Source organism: Lepisosteus platostomus, chromosome 10 (assembly GCF_059453375.1).
Source record: "Lepisosteus platostomus isolate fLepPlt1 chromosome 10, fLepPlt1.hap1, whole genome shotgun sequence".
In the NCBI taxonomy this organism is placed as follows: domain Eukaryota; kingdom Metazoa; phylum Chordata; class Actinopteri; order Semionotiformes; family Lepisosteidae; genus Lepisosteus; species Lepisosteus platostomus.
Window position 1 is genome coordinate 53,754,751 of NC_142620.1, and position 15,783 is coordinate 53,770,533.

At 52.2% G+C, this 15,783-nt stretch overlaps 1 protein-coding gene across 4 annotated transcripts in view; it reads right to left on the reverse strand.

Moving 5' to 3' along the window:
- Positions 1 to 15,783, reverse strand: part of atp11c (ATPase phospholipid transporting 11C (ATP11C blood group)) — a 46,151-nt gene that overhangs the window by 11,983 nt on the left and 18,385 nt on the right. For all 4 annotated transcript variants that reach the window (XM_088597259.1, XM_088597258.1, XM_088597257.1 and 1 more), the window contains exons 3-23: positions 14,930 to 15,019; positions 11,748 to 11,828; positions 11,064 to 11,171; positions 10,830 to 10,958; positions 10,104 to 10,192; positions 8,782 to 8,832; positions 8,426 to 8,490; positions 7,479 to 7,560; positions 7,232 to 7,382; positions 6,518 to 6,715; positions 6,096 to 6,266; positions 5,244 to 5,434; positions 4,909 to 4,980; positions 4,724 to 4,797; positions 4,534 to 4,637; positions 4,191 to 4,372; positions 2,468 to 2,734; positions 2,023 to 2,200; positions 1,660 to 1,762; positions 738 to 883; positions 469 to 528 (exon numbers count right to left, since the gene is read on the reverse strand). In XM_088597259.1, the coding sequence (XP_088453385.1) occupies positions 469 to 528; positions 738 to 883; positions 1,660 to 1,762; positions 2,023 to 2,200; positions 2,468 to 2,734; positions 4,191 to 4,372; positions 4,534 to 4,637; positions 4,724 to 4,797; positions 4,909 to 4,980; positions 5,244 to 5,434; positions 6,096 to 6,266; positions 6,518 to 6,715; positions 7,232 to 7,382; positions 7,479 to 7,560; positions 8,426 to 8,490; positions 8,782 to 8,832; positions 10,104 to 10,192; positions 10,830 to 10,958; positions 11,064 to 11,171; positions 11,748 to 11,828; positions 14,930 to 15,019 (2,592 nt within the window). The remainder of the gene's footprint in view (positions 1 to 468; positions 529 to 737; positions 884 to 1,659; positions 1,763 to 2,022; positions 2,201 to 2,467; positions 2,735 to 4,190; positions 4,373 to 4,533; positions 4,638 to 4,723; positions 4,798 to 4,908; positions 4,981 to 5,243; positions 5,435 to 6,095; positions 6,267 to 6,517; positions 6,716 to 7,231; positions 7,383 to 7,478; positions 7,561 to 8,425; positions 8,491 to 8,781; positions 8,833 to 10,103; positions 10,193 to 10,829; positions 10,959 to 11,063; positions 11,172 to 11,747; positions 11,829 to 14,929; positions 15,020 to 15,783) is intronic.

Here is a 15,783-nt window from a genome sequence, read left to right on the forward strand (position 1 = left end):
GTATATGATGTACCAGTATGAAGATCCACTGTACACCAAACTACAGGCCAGATGAGCTACTGATATTTCCCAGATTTAGCTGCTGAAATTTGTTTTGTGATGCTATCAGCCCGGGCTCGAGCCCTCCTCAAGCGCAAAGGTCTCAGGCCGAGAGGTGTGCCCTGGACTGAAAAGAGCAGCACAGACGGGCCTGGGGCTAAACGGATCGAAAAAGACAAGTGACAAATTGCCTCTTTTACCTGTGAAGATACACATGTGCATGTATGAGAATCGACACTGCTCAGCACTCACTCCAGGGCCAGAGAGAGGGAAGGGCAGCCAGAGGGCCAGGGTAACCCCAGAGCTGTGACGGGCCTACTGCTGCTCCGCTGAGGCTGCAGAGGTCAGTCCAGCGCCTTTAGAGCAGGTATTTTAAACACCACTCCGTCAGCAGAGGAAGAAACAACCAGACGGGTCCCGCATACTCACTTGTTGTGAAAATCCACAGAAAAACTGGTACAAGAACTGAGGTAAAATGAAGCAGAGGTTCTGCCAAGACAAAGACAAAAAGAAAAAGTCATTTGATCAGGCAGGGTATTTGCAAAACCCAAAACTGAACTCGTGCAATGTCATAAAGATGTCTGACCAAACAAGGGATTCAATTAAATTAGGGGTTAATTAGTCGAGGCAATTAGGGGTCCTTCGCAACCGTGGCTGAGGACCACAGATGTAATCGGTGAAGACGCCTGTGCTCTCACCTTGTAGAAGAAGTACTGCACCAGGTGGGCTATCCTCACGTAATAGAGGTGCCCATGTGCCAGCAGGAGCTTCCTGAGGTGCTTGAGTTTGGGGATGGCATAGTCGCTGTTGCGCACGGCCTGGCGCCCCTCCTTGCCCTTCACGCCTGGCAGGGACAGGGGGGAGGCATTAGTGTACACATGCACCGGGCAGGGGCGCAGTTGTTACCCCCCCGCGTCAGGCACAAGCGCCATCATCGGTGAAGAACACAGCTAGCAACAAATACAGGCGACTGAGAATAAAACTGATCCGTGTGCAGGGGGCGTCAATTTTCCTTCAAACAACTTTTCAGCAAAGGCCCTCTTCATCACAAATTAAGCTCATCTCAAACCTTCACTGGACTGCGCCGACTCCTTGCATCCCCACACTTCCTCCTGTCTCGTCAAGGTGAGACAGCACTGTCTGAACTCGTGGGTGACATTTCCAGCAACATTTAATATGGACATTATATCCAATGTCATCATATTAAAAGAATCCACAAGCGGCCCTTGATGTACATAAAATATCAGTTCCATAAGTCAAACTTCACTCGTGAGCCATGTGCATGTCTACTGTTTTGCTCTTCACCGGTAGTCGGCTCCTATCCTATCCACCGCTTAGCGCAAAATGAACACGTAATATACCAAATACACTGTACTCTGCAATGGACTAAAAAAAGACATATAAAGGATGAAATAGTCCTTGCAGAAATAAAAAGAAAAATTCACAGATTAGATAGTGGACGTTATCCAAAGAAGCGCCTCATGGCCGTAAGTAGCTTGCACTTACAAGTATCCATTCAAATGTACGCCAACCTCAATTCTTAGTCACAGGGGTCCTACAGGAGGTCAGATCTGCTCAGGCGGGGCGAGGACGTCCTGATTTCCGGCCAGCGCCACGTACCTATGCCGACATGAGCCTCGAGGATCATGCTGACGTCGTTGGCCCCGTCTCCGATGGACAGGGTGATAGGGCTGCCCTTGGAGTTCTTCACCATCTTCACGATCTGCGGAGAGCAGATGGCAGGAGTGAGGGCCCTGGCAACACCGCCTGCTGTCACCAGCTTCATCTGATTCACCCCAAGCTCGGGCGGCTACCGGCCTTGGGTCATTTTGAAAGACAGCACGGCCCCAGCATTAATTCGATCTTTTTTTTTTTTTTTTTAAAGTGAAACGGCAAGTCAATAGCGCTTCAGTAGGCACATCAGGAACAGGAAGCAGTTCAGGAATAAGAACACAACACAAACCAGCCCCACTCTGGCCTCACCTGGGCCTTCTGGAGCGGTGCCATGCGACAGCACAGCACCGCCATGCAGTTTTGGCAGATCTGCAAGAACAGGCTCTTGTAGCGACTGTCGCCGGAGGTCTCGGAGGACTTCAGCACCAGAGACAGCGTGGCCCCGTCCACAATGAACCCAAACTCCTGGATCCCCGCCGACCAGCTCCTGCAAAGCAGGGAAAGTCTCGGACTTAGATTACATGCCACACGCTCGAAAAAGTGGGAAAAGATACCATGGAGGATGCTCAATGATAAAAACCACCGATAAAAGAGATCAGAAGGGAAATGACAAAGAATGAGAGAAAATGGCTTTGCAGAGCCAAGTTTCATGTTTTTGCTGCAGCATCAAGGGCCGGGGAGTGTTTATATAATGAGGGATGGGCGCAGGGCCTCCTCTGAACTGGACCACTGACGTGGTGCAGCAGGCGGTTACCTGGCCACGCCCTCCTTCCCCCTGGGCGCGTCCTGCACCGCCCTCTTGTGGTAGTCCTGCAGCAGCTCCAGCAGCTGCTCCTCCCGGCGCTGGCCGCCCTGCTCCAGCGTGCGCACCGTCAGCTCCAGCAGCTCCGTGTTCCTCCGGAAGAGCCGGCAGGCGTAGCAGGTGGACTTGGCCGTCTCCATCTTGTCCCCGGTGAGGACCCACACCTTCATGCCGGCGCCGTGCAGGGCCTCCATGGTCTCCGCGGCCTGCTCCTGCAGCCTGCCGGGGGCACACACAGAGGTTCGCCAGATGGGGCTGACCCTGCCTCTTCCAAAAGAGCAGCGGGACCCCGACCCAGGGGGCACAAGGCACGTCTTTACACAAAGGGTGGTGGGAGTGTGGAACAAGCCGCCAGCCACGTTGTTGAAGCGGACACCCTGGCTTCTTTAAAGATTCAACCCTTGGATCAGTCACAACCAGGCAGGCCAGATGGTCTGAACGGCCCCGCGTTTGTAACTGTTCTTAAATAATTTCACACCCGCTCCAGTCTATTATTAGAATAATTAAATCCCAAATGCAGCTCACATTTAAAAAAAATATAGCTTTAAGTAAATTTTAAATTAAACGCTGGAGCGAGTGACCTTTTAATTTACAAATACCTTACAGTTAATTACTCCCCACACTGTTCGGTAATGAAACACAAAGTAAAACCCAGAGTCAATATTAAAAATGAAACTGCACGGCTGTTTCTGTGTGGTGGCTGTTGTTTAGGCTGCTCACAGCGGGATGTGTGCAGGTGAGTGCAGACTGGGCCCAGAAGGAGGGTGTGCAGGTGAGTGTAGACTCTACCCAGAGGGAGGGTGTGCAGGTGAGTGCAGACTGGGCCCAGAGGGAGGGTGTGCAGGTGAGTGCAGACTGGGCCCAGAGGGAAGGTGTGCAGGTGTGTGCAGACTGGGCCCAGAGGGAAGGTGTGCAGGTGAGTGCAGACTGGGCCCAGAGGGAAGGTGTGCAGGTGAGTGCAGACTGGGCCCAGAGGGAAGGGGTGCAGGTGAGTGCAGACTCTACCCAGGGGGAGGGTGTGCAGGTGAGTGCAGACTCTACCCAGAGGGAAGGTGTGCAGGTGAGTGCAGACTGGGCCCAGAGGGAAGGGGTGCAGGTGAGTGCAGACTGGGCCCAGAGGGAAGGGGTGCAGGTGAGTGCAGACTGGGCCCAGAGGGAAGGGGTGCAGGTGAGTGCAGACTGGGCCCAGAGGGAAGGGGTGCAGGTGAGTGCAGACTGGGCCTAGAGGGAAGGGGTGCAGGTGAGTGCAGACTGGGCCAAGAGGGAAGGGGTGCAGGTGAGTGCAGACTGGGCCAAGAGGGAAGGGGTGCAGGTGAGTGCAGACGGGCCCAGAGGGAAGGGGTGCAGGTGAGTGCAGACTGGGCCCAGAGGGAGGGTGTGCAGGTGAGTGCAGACTGGGCCCAGAGGGAAGGGGTGCAGGTGAGTGCAGACTCTACCCAGGGGGAGGGTGTGCAGGTGAGTGCAGACTGGGCCCAGAGGGAAGGGGTGCAGGTGAGTGCAGACTCTACCCAGAGGGAAGGGGTGCAGGTGAGTGCAGACTCTACCCAGAGGGAAGGGGTGCAGGTGAGTGCAGACTCTACCCAGAGGGAAGGGGTGCAGGTGAGTGCAGACTCTACCCAGAGGGAAGGGGTGCAGGTGAGTGCAGACTGGGCCTAGAGGGAAGGTGTGCACAAACCTGTCCTCCACAGCAGTTGCCCCGATCAGGCTCATGTCCGTCTCCACCAGGTCGTACACTTGTGCCAGCTTCTCCTCTCGGTCCTGCAGAGCCAGCCGGGCCTCCGTCAGGCCTGCGTTTACCCGCTCGTACTCCTCCGGGCTCAGCTTCTTGTACGCCACGCACAGAGTCCGGTACCCCTCCTACACGGCAGCACCCAAGCAAAGACACAGGTTGCGGGGTCAGGAAGAATACTAGGAAGCAGGACTGAATGAAGCAGCTTCTTAAATTAAACAGCTGGGATAAAGAGGGTGCACGGAGCTCAAAGAGACAACCCCCCAGCGTGACAACTCCCGGATCTGACCGTGGCACTGCGCTCCACGTGGATGCGGATCCGCTCCACCTCCTCCGGCTGGACGCGTGGGAACACGGAGGAGTCGGCGCCCTTGCAGAACAGGAACACGTCCCCTGGAGAAGGGGAGAGCCGCGTGAGAGAGAGCAGGCCAGGGCCAGGGCCAACAGACGAGGGCTCAGGCTCGAAGCCTACCACTGACCTCCGCTGCCCCTCACGATCACGCTCATGCGCCGGCGCACGGGGTCGAAGTTCAGCACCTGGAGGAGTTCGTACCTGGAGGAGAGACGAGACCGAATGTCATTCTCACAGCCAACTCTCCGACTCCCCCGCAGAGGAGACGCACAGGAAACCCTCCGCCCCGAAAACCCAGCAGGGCTGACTTACTCCTCAACATCGTTGCTCCTGTTCAGGACTTTCATTATTTTGCCCTCCTGACCCTGGAACGCGAAGCCGTACCTGCGAGACGAGAAGACGGGGACAAACATCGAGACCATGCTGCTAGACTGCCAAGCGCTCAGGCCTCTCGGGTCCTCTCAGTTTATTCCCTTCAAGAGCTGCTCTTTGTCTCTTGTCGATTCGTTTAATTAATTAGAGAGATGGCTGAATCAGACATCAGGCATGTCATGGGGAGGCCTGGTGTTCGACTGGCAAAGGCCGAGACGACCGAATAAAACCGCGCGCGTTTAGACAGGAGAAATCCGGCTCTGCTCCTCCCTTACTTCATTGCTCCCTTGACCAGCGCCACCTCGTCAGGGGAGGAAGCGATGTAGCCACACTCCTCCGGGCCGGAGGCGTCCCCGTCCACCATGTCCACTCCGTCCACAGTGTCCACCCCGTCCACCGGCGGGGACTCCTTCACCTGGACGGTGTGGCACAGGCAGAGCGCACGCAGGAAGAGGTCCTCCTTCTCCTGGACACACAGGAAGGGAGAGACGGGCGTCTTCACCTCTCGCCTCCAAGCACACGCACAGATTTCCGCCCACAGCGAGATCGCTCTGAGAGGACCTGAGCTGCTCTAGGGCTGCCAGGGTCTTGCTGTTCTCCTCCCTGCACTGTGATCTGCTTCATATGGGACAGTGGCAAAACTACAGAAGTGCATTGCTGCCATCAAGGAAAAAATATTCCATGCGGTATCCCTTAATTACGAGTAAATCCCATATTTTATGTTATAATCTTGTGCTAGTACAATTACCGTACAATACCTACATTACGATGAGCTGACTCTGGGTTTTAAGCAGTGGAAACAATTGAATGGTACTCTCTTTTTATGTTTAAGGATATGTGTGAGTGTGTTCATGGCTATCATGATTCTGTTCACATTAGGCACAAACTGTAACATTTCATGAAGTCTAGACCCCATAGCAAAGTTTGTGCTCATTCTGCAGCATTGGACCCTGTAACAGACGCCAAACCCACAGTTACAGCTAAGCTCTCGGTAGCTGCTACGTGCTACAATTGCACAACGCAATAGGTTATTTGTATAATCAAGTGATCATTTGAAATGACGAGGTAGTAGGCATCAAGCTCTGACCACCTGCAACAGAAAAGCAACCTTCTCCCACAATCCTTACCCTGCCCGCCTTTTCAAACAGCTTACTGACAGGCCCATCAGTGGTACAGAACCCGTCCAGCTCGGTTCTTGAGTCCCGGTAGTTGTACTGGAACCCGTCGATGCAGCACTCAATGAACTCCATGTTGTTCTGGGTCAGTGTGCCCGTCTTGTCTGTGAACACGTACTCCACCTGCAGGCAGGCAGAAGACAGGCGCGCACTGGCAGAGGAAGCTAACCACACATCGGACATGAAGTGACACGCTCACAGACTTCATTAAAAGGTTCATCTTGTTGACATTTGATAAAGAAGATATAGTCCTGCCAGTCAGTTTTTTATCTCTTCTTGGTGATAGGTGTGATGTTGAGGATAGTGAAACGAAGCGCAGGACTTGATTTATTCTAACACTAGAGACACGAACAACAGCCCACCCCCCACCTCACCTGCCCCAGCTCCTCGTTGAGGTCAGAAGTGTTGACCAGGGCTCCCTCCTTGATTTCGGGGTCAAAGAAGTCCTTGTCCCAGGAGATGAATAACGAGCCCAGGAACTTCTGCATCTCGACCGTCACGTACATGGACACCGGGATGATGAAGTTGAACAGGACCATGAACGACAGGAAGTCTGTGAACATCTTCAGGTACTGAGAAACACACAGACGGGGTCCAGTCAGAGTGAGGCCAGTGACGGCAAACGTGGACAAGATGACAGTACTCCCAGCCTGCGTCCTGTCTTTACCATCAGCACCCTCCGCTGCCCAGTGGCACGTCTTGAAAGCCCCCGAGAGACAATAACTAGGGCACTTCCAGGGCCTGCTCACCCTGCAGTTTTGTTTTACTGACTTTCCGGCAGAAAACCTCCTATTTTTAATCTTTACAAACATTTTTGTTTTTACAGATGCGCCCGTCAGGTGAGGGTGAGCTTGCAGTATTTCTGTCTCCTGGGGAAAGGGGGAGGGAGGAGGAGGAGTTGTTCTATAGGACACAAAACATTTTGCTTCTTGAGCTCAGGGGGCTCACTTGCTGCATTGTACACTCCTGTGCTGTGTTCGCCTTCTCTCACACAACATCAGAAACAAACCACTTCTTATTTAATATATTACATACTGTTAATATATATTAATATTAATATTAATACTGGGGCGGGGGCGGGGCCTTACCAGGTTAGCCTCTTTCTCCTTCCGCGTCTTGAGGTTGTACCAGGGCTCGTCGTTGGAAATCTCTTTCTGCCACACGTACTTCAGCGTGGTGCACACCAGGGCCTTGCCGATCAGGATGAACAGGTACACGATCAGGAAGGCATTGATCGACCTGCCGGGAGCGAGGACAAGCAACGGAAGCCAGGTCACCGAGGCGCTCTCCTGCGGACAATCGAGCGCGCTCGAACCCGGGAGAAGGCCAACTTACTTCTCTACCGCCGAGCGCTTCTGGGACTTCCCCTGGTAGTTCAGAGCCATCTTGGTCTCCATGCCCGTGTAAACGGCCACGCCTGCGGGCGAGCAGGGATCTCAAGATCACATGGGCATTGAATTCGACATCCTGAATCCATGGAGACACACCTCCCTCGGTCCTCACTGTGCCAAGCTAAACTATACAAATCATCAAGCTCACAAACTTGAAGGTCAACAGTTCCCCCTCCCAGGTGGTCTACCCATGAATCGCTGAATTTTAGAAAGTGCGTTTAAAACGGAACAAGAGACACTTCACGCTGCAGTGCATTGTGGGAGAGTAGGACAGGCTACCCAGCCATGTGGCAGAAGCTCACGCCCCGGCTTCCTTCAGGGAACAGTTGTAAAACACCCACTCCTATCCAACAGATTCCCATTTACAATGCAGGACATTAGGGCTATCGACCGAGAAGAATCTGACCTTATTTTCCAAGATAAGCAACGATTCAGTGGACAGGAGGAGGCCCTGTACTCTGTGGATTGTAGGGGTCTGGTACAAAACTCCCTGACCACGCTGTTGAGGTTGACACTGGGGTATACTTTAAGGGCTTGATGAAATTCATAGACAATGAAGCTGTCGGCAACCAGATAATAGTGGTTTGGAAAGCCAGCTCTGGTTTGAAATCTTTCTTATGTTCTACACGGGACCATTTGGTGCTTTAAACTGAGAAATCCCAGCAAACCACATCCAGAGATACTCCTTGCTATAACCAACGGACATTTGAGCCAAATCTTAGGAGAGAGGCAGGTACCTCTGTTTCAAAATGTGACTCCGAGTTCACTGCTGCTTGCACTGTTTGGGAGGCTGAACCACATCATTTCAGTGCAGCAGGACAGAGCTGAAACTGGGCTGCACTTCACAAAACCTGCACTGCAGAGATGAGCTCTCAGCCCGTCTGGACCTACCATAAATATACTTGGTGTTTTTCAAGGTGGCGCCTTTTAGAAGCAGGTTCTCGGGTCCTAAAGACCTAAAAAAAAGACAAAAACCAAAAGCCACTCACCAGCCACCATGACAAACTGTGCGCTGCACACTCCCTGTTACTCACCACCCAGGACTGACGGCAGGAACACAAAGGAACAGCGAAAAGCGCTTTCCCTTCAGCACACAGAGTTCTCTTAATCTCTCAGAGAACAAGATAACTTCATTTCTTACGGCCTTGATGCTGCCTGTGATGCAGGAACAGCAGCCCACGATGCAGCAGGTCCCAGGCTGCTCGGCGGCACTTTCGGGCTGAGCTCAGCAGAACGGCAGAACTCACCTGACAGCAGACTCCTTGCCCGCTTTGCGGATGTGCATCCGCCCCACAAACCTGCGAACCAGCACAGAGAGGCAGGGCGTGAAAGAGAATCAGTGGCAATCAACCCATGGGAACTCGCTTTTCCACTCGCATGAGGTCTTGCACATCACTAAGGACCTCAGCCAATTGGACACTTCCATATTCCGCTGCGCAGTGTTGGCGTTTTTGGTACAATGAGTATTAGTGACGTCTCGGGAAGGAATTTAATCTTAACACGGGATGTTACGAGCTCGACCAGTTCGGATTTCACTCCTTCCTGTGCCCAAACCTTTAGCTTCTTGAAAGCCAGTGGGTTACCGATTCCCCTTGGCTGCTGCTAGTGCACAGAGAGCAGGCAACCCGCCTGCCTCTCCCCCTTGTTAAACACCCACTGCACTCCACGCAGTGTTGCCAGCTGCTGCAGGCAGCTTCTTCCTTCCCATCAGCGGCCTGCTGGAACCCCCTGACAGAGCAGTAAGGAGGTGACGGCCAAGTGCTACGCAAGAAACTTCACAACTCAAAACAGGCTTCTTTTATTTCGCTCAAGAAAGATCAGTGCCCTGACACAGCGAGGTGTGGCTACAAAGAAAGAACCACTAGGTGGCGCCAAACCCCCAGTGGCAGAGGCGCAGCTGGGGGGCCGGCAGCTCACTCCCTGCTGCTGCTGAAGGCACTCTGAACAACAGAACAATTATTGTTCACAGTGATTCAGAACGAAATAGAAAACTAGATAAATTGTGAACGTCACAGCACATTTTTCTCTCACTTCAAACATGCACAAAGTACAAAGATCTCCTTCCTGAACAGTTCATGGGATTAAGCCAAGGGGTGTCACACACTTTATAAATAACACTTTAAAAGAAGGTGGCTAGCTGACCCCAAGTTTATTTAATGAAGCCTGATCTCCATATCACCATCATCTTTGTGTTGTAGCTAAATACATGTGGAAAAGGAACCACTGCAGTCCTGAAAAACATCCAGATAAACAACAAGCAGTACAGAGGCCTTGATCAAACAAGTCCAGGCGCAGACATGTGCGCACGTCTCAAAACCACTGGAACATTCATCAGCACAGGGTGACATGATGAGACACTGGCGCGCACACATGCACAGGTGAAAAACCACAAACGCACATACCCCCACCACGCACAGGGGAAAAACACACACAGACGCACACAAAACATGCACACGCAAATAACATACACATGCACGCAAAGACACACCCTACGCACAAGTGAAAAACACGCAGACACAAACCACGCACACAGGAAGGACAGAGACGTGCAAACACACTCCCTGCTTACTTGTAGAGGTCTGGCTGAGGCTGCTCACACTCAATAATGGCGCAGAGGGATTCCAGGTCCTTCTCTGTGTCGGGCACTATGAAGTGTGTCTGCAGGGGGCGCGGGGAGGAGTGGGGGCAGGAGAAGAAGAGAATTGAGAAAGGTGTGAGTGGGGAAATAAAACAAGGGGCAGTTCTGGGCTCAGAAGTGGAAGGTTGTGGGTTCAAATCCCTAATGAGACACTGCTGTCGGAGCCATGGGCAAGGTACTACACTCAGATTGCTCCAGCACAACACCCAGCAGCATTCATGGGTACAATTTGAAGCTGCTTTTAATAAAAGCATCAGGCAGAGATATTAATTAAAAAGGGGACAAAAACCCAGACTGAATAGTGCAACAGGGCCATACACAGCAGGAACAACCCTTATTCTGTGGAGTTAGGCTCTTTACCCAGTGACCTCTGTGCCAGCTGCTGTTACACATTTACTCAGACAGAGTTGTCAACAGCTCTCTATTATATGGAAGAGGAATACTACATAAGAAAAGATTATACCAACGAGTGGAGGCCATTCAGCACATAAGATCGTTAGTGGCTACAGTAACTGATCTAAGGAACCCATCCAGCTCTTTCTTGAGAGAAGCCAGGGGACTTGTTCCACACTCCCACACCCTTTGGGTAGAGAAGTGCCTCCTGTTCTTATATCTCTAGGAAGCAGCGCTGCCTCTGTGGCCAGCAGGGGGCGGTACCTTGTGGTTGGACTCTCCGTCCAGGCTGGCGGTGGTGACGAAGCAGGTTTCGTCATCGCGGCTGGACTGCAGCAGGACCAGGTCGCAGGGGAAGGTCTCGTCCTCGGTCACCTCCACGATGTCCCCCACCTGCGGGGGCGGTCGGCAGAGCGCAGAGTGACTCCAGGGCCGGGCCGGGCCGGGCCGGGCCGGGCCGGGCGCCCCCCGGAGAGAGCGAACGGGCAAGGGCCTCACCTTGATCCTCTCGCTCTCCGTGCGCACCTTGCCGCCCTTCGCGAGCACCGTCACCTGGTACTTGTTCACCTCGTTGTCGGCCTTGTGTCTCAGCCAGTCTTCGTAGCCCTGCACAGAAAGGCACCACCCTCAGCCGGGCCTCGAACCCGACTCCGCGCAGCACCTCGGGCATCACATTCCAAGACTCGAGGGGGGGGGTGATAACCATCGCATGGACGCCTTGGGCACAGGCTGCTTCCGAAACACGACCTTGAGGGCTCATCCAAACAGCGAAGGCCGGAACAGGCGCTGTCTTTCAGCCTAACAAAGAGGAATTGTTCCCCAAGACAGAACCCACTGTTCGCCCTCCTACCCAGCTGCCAAGGTAATCTGAGGTCACTGCAGCAGAACGGACTGCTCATAGGTTTAACAGTGGAGCTCGGCCTGTGTGGGGTGGGGGCGTGCAGCTCGGCTGCTGTCAGCTGGACGAAGCCCTGCGCGGGGCTGCGCGGGGCTGCGCGGGGCTGCGCGGGGCTGCGCGGGGCAGGCGTCAAGGGCTGGCGTCAAGGGCTGGCGTCAAGGGCTGGCGTCAAGGGCTGGCGTCAAGGGCTGGCGTCAAGGGCTGGCGTCAAGGGCTGGCGTCAAGGGCTGGCGTCAAGGGCTGGCGTCAAGGGCTGGCAGTGGGGACGACGGGACAGCGCTCACCTGTTTGATGGCGGTCACTGTAATGACGAAGAACAGAGGCAGCCCGCTGGTCACCGGGCTGGTGGGCGTGTCCACAATCACCTGCAGGACAAGAGCGGAGCACGGCGAGTCAGAGACAAGAGGAGCAGCAGCAGTCAGGTGGCACACTAAGGTGTGCCGTGACAAGGCACCGATATCCCTGCCCACGCTCAAGGGAGGAAAGCACTGTCCAGAGGACGCCTGCGAAAAAAATCCTGATATTTTTTGCAAATAACCACCAACCCTAGAAAAACTTTCAGATTAAGTATAAAAAAAAATGTTAAGACAATTTAAGAATAATTTCCGTTTATTACTGCAGATGCTTTTCACGGTGCTAACAGTACAAACAGGCCAAGTCTACCTTTTCCAAAGCTCCAGCAGTATGGTTAACATAAATATAGACATTTCAGAACAGAGTGGCCAGAAACCCTAGGAACACCATCTCAAATCCCCCAAATACTTGGATTGTGCGTATATCTGCAGCCCCGTGAACGAGTATCCCAGACACAGCCTGTAAGCCGGTTGTTATGGGGCTGGCTGATAACGTGTGATTGGCGTGTGTTTCAATCAAACCGAAAGCACGGGACCTGCACACTGAACGATCCCAGGCCCTCTGGGAGAGCCAGTTACAGTAGCAAGCACATGTCCTGAGAAGCAGAACTGCACATGAGCAAATAAAAGTCAAGGCCACCAAAAATGAAACTAAGAAAACAAATAACTTGAGCAGTTGGGCAGTCAGGTATTTCCCCAGCAGCTGCTGCTTCAGCTCATGAAATCTTTGATTGGTATATTAAACACCTCCTCCCCCGAGACAAAAACCAAAAGCTCACAGGCTGTCAGTAAGAGCCGCTCCCCCGCCACACACATTCCCACGAGCCCGAAAAGCAGAGAGCACCAGCCTGCTCGTCACATGGACAGCAGCCATGGTGCACCAGTGCTCTCGCCACACACCAGCTCTCAGTGGGGAGGAGGGCAGAGTGATGAAGTGAATGATGGGGGTTATTAGGAGGCCATGCTTGGTAAAGGCCAGGGGGAAATTTGGCCAGGACACCGGGGTAACACCCCTACTCTTTTAGAGAAACTCCCTGGGATTTTTAATGACCACAGAGAGTCAGGACCTCGGTTTTACATCTCATCCGAGGGACGGCACCTTTTTTACAGTATAGTGTCCCTGTCACTATACTGGGGCATTAGGACCCACGCAGATTTCAACCAAAGCATTTGTGGAAGTTTCTTTCACCATTTTTAAATCAGGCTGGCTAGTGGTACGGAACTCTTTCAGTGCAGGTGACCCTAATACTGACAGTGTGATCAGCGACCCGTTTTTCCTGTTGATACTCATGACACCCAGGGGTCTACAGTACAGCAAACGGTTAACAAAACTGACAAGCGTACACAGCAGTGAGGTCAGCCAGCAAGGGGCAGGGAGTGCAATATCGCTGCTTTCTCAAGAGCCAAGACACTGGGGAGACCGAAAGGTTTCGTTTCTCTCGAAACAAAAATACCCTGAAATGTAAGTAAATATAGATCTTGAGCTTGAGCTCTCAAAGTTTTATTTAAACCTCCACACAGAAAGAAGAACGCCTCACTGATAAGCAGGCATCTCTCTCTCTCACCAATAACCAGCATAGCAAATACTTCAGAAACCAGAACAGGGAGAAAGTCTTCAACCGCCCTACATCAACGACAGAAGAGACCCAGGTGACCGGGCTGAGCCCATCTAGAGCCGTGTGCCCCAGGACGCAGCGGAGACTGAAAGCCTCTCCTGCAGGGCTCAGCGAGCGGTGTTCTGTGAAGGATCAGAAACACTCCCCCCCTCTCGACTCTCTCAACGGGACAGGACACCGACTCTTCCTCAGCACCAGCTCGGGCTGGGCTCCGCCCGTGGCGTCCCTCCGATCTAATAAAGCGCTCCGCCGAGGAGGGACGGCCTCGCTCTGCGGGTCCTGCCGGCTCCAGCTGGGGGAGGGCGATTCTTGACTGGGAGCCTCCCAGGGGCAGTCAGTTTGTCCCTGGCGGTTCCGTGCTGCTGCACAGAGCGTCGTCTTTTCACGCTGCGCTCGTCTGCGGGCAACTAATTCAGAGTACGATTCCGACGCCGTGCTCCGACGGGATCGCTACGACTCGGGGTCACCGCTCAGTAGGATAGTGGAAAGCGAGGAAGACTTTCCATCCGGCCCACTCTGCATCAGTGGGGTGTCAATAGTGGGGGTCTTGTTAAAAAAAACAATTTGTTTGTTATGGAGTTGGATTTAATTTGTTTGTATCGCCAAACACCACACATGTCTGAACGCGGGACCAGCTCTGGAGTCTGCGAGCCCACAGACGGCCGTCAGAGCTGCGCAGTTCGGATATGAAAACCTCTCTTGAGAAATTCCTCAGCGCGGAGAGAAGCCAGCAAAACGCCACCGTCGACAAACACCATGAGCGACCCCGCTGAACACACTTGCGCGGCGGCGAGTTCGCAAAATGTCAAACAGCTGGGCCGCTGAAAACAAGAGCATTACTTTAAAACTTTGGAATGAAGTTCAGTAAAGACCGGGGTTGCATTGTAGAAATTCCAGCCTTATAGTAACACACACACACACAAGCAAAACTGAAATCACAAACTACTGGGGTTTTTTTTTTAACTGCGGCTGCCGGTCTAACCTGTTTGACTGCGCGGGCAAGATTGTCTTAGGCCTGACGTTCACAACGCGCCCGTTTCTGACACAAAAAACCCCACAAGAGACGGAAATACCCTGGACACAACTAGACAGTTTTTCTTTTATAGATTCCCGGAGCTGAACTTCCCTTCCCCCCTAGTTCAGAGAAAAAGCAATCGCAGAAAGAATACAGGATTCCCAAGAGATGTGCTGCAAGTATTTTTTTACGATTATTTTTTTTGCTTTTTTGGTTTGTGGGAAAACAGCAGAACCAAATTATCCTTTAGTTTTCTCTCTGTAACGTTCAGGGCTGTTTTTAAAGCAGACATGAAACGAGTTTTACAAGTGCTGCAGAGATTGGGGCGAGCAATGTTCCGTAAGATCTGCTGAAATGCAACAGAAAAATCCACACTCTCCTCTCCCTTCTTTTAAGGACAGGCTTGTATAAAATGGCAATGTTGATGAGGTCGGATTTGTTTTCACAAATCCTTCCAGGGAACATTCACATTCGAAACTCACCTGCACCAGAAATATAATGAGGAAGTAGAAATTGGCGATTCGTCTGAACTGTTCAAACAAATTCTTGGGCAGGAAGTTCCAGATGGTGTACTGCAAAACACACAACACAACAGGGTCAGTGGAAAACTGAGGCTTTCAAGCCAGCGAGTCTCCTTGGGCTAGGAGACACTCCTCCTCCTGCTCTTCGGTCAAGAAACAAGATATTGTTCATAAGATTTCTGCTCTAAGGCAAGAGTCTGGGAATATATATATACACACAAGAGATCAGGAGTGAAAAAACTCGCAACAAAAGCCAGAAATGGATTTTCTTTCCACACTGCTCCTGATCTGTTGGCCAGCCTTTTCAGAGTTTCAGGTATTTAATTTAATTGATTTGGATTAGCAACTTTATTAACTTAATTCGAACAGGCTTGAATGGGGGGGCGGAAGACTTTATCTAGCTCGCAGCAGCTGTTGCAGGGGTGTGACTCTGTCAGTGAAAGAGGTCAATTTTATCTCCTCCAACCTGACCACAAGCTCTGAAGTTAAGGCTGGTGCTAACAAAGGAGAGAACAGACGCAGTCTGCAGAATTAAAGCTAAAATACTTTCAGCAGAAAGAACCACTGGTTTCAAACTTGTTCTTGTGTTGTCTTTTACAACTGCTGACTCCATGCTGATAACCCAATACCAACTGTCATAATGCACTTTTTGCACTTGAGTGTGAATGTGAAGCGAGAGAGAAAGTGGTCTAGACTTCGCATCAGATAGCCGGCCGACTGATAAAATGCTGGAATCAGAGAAAAGTGTGCCTGAATGCAGAACTGAGAAACAAAGAGCGGAGAAAAGCCCTAACACAGGCAATAAAAGGCCCTTG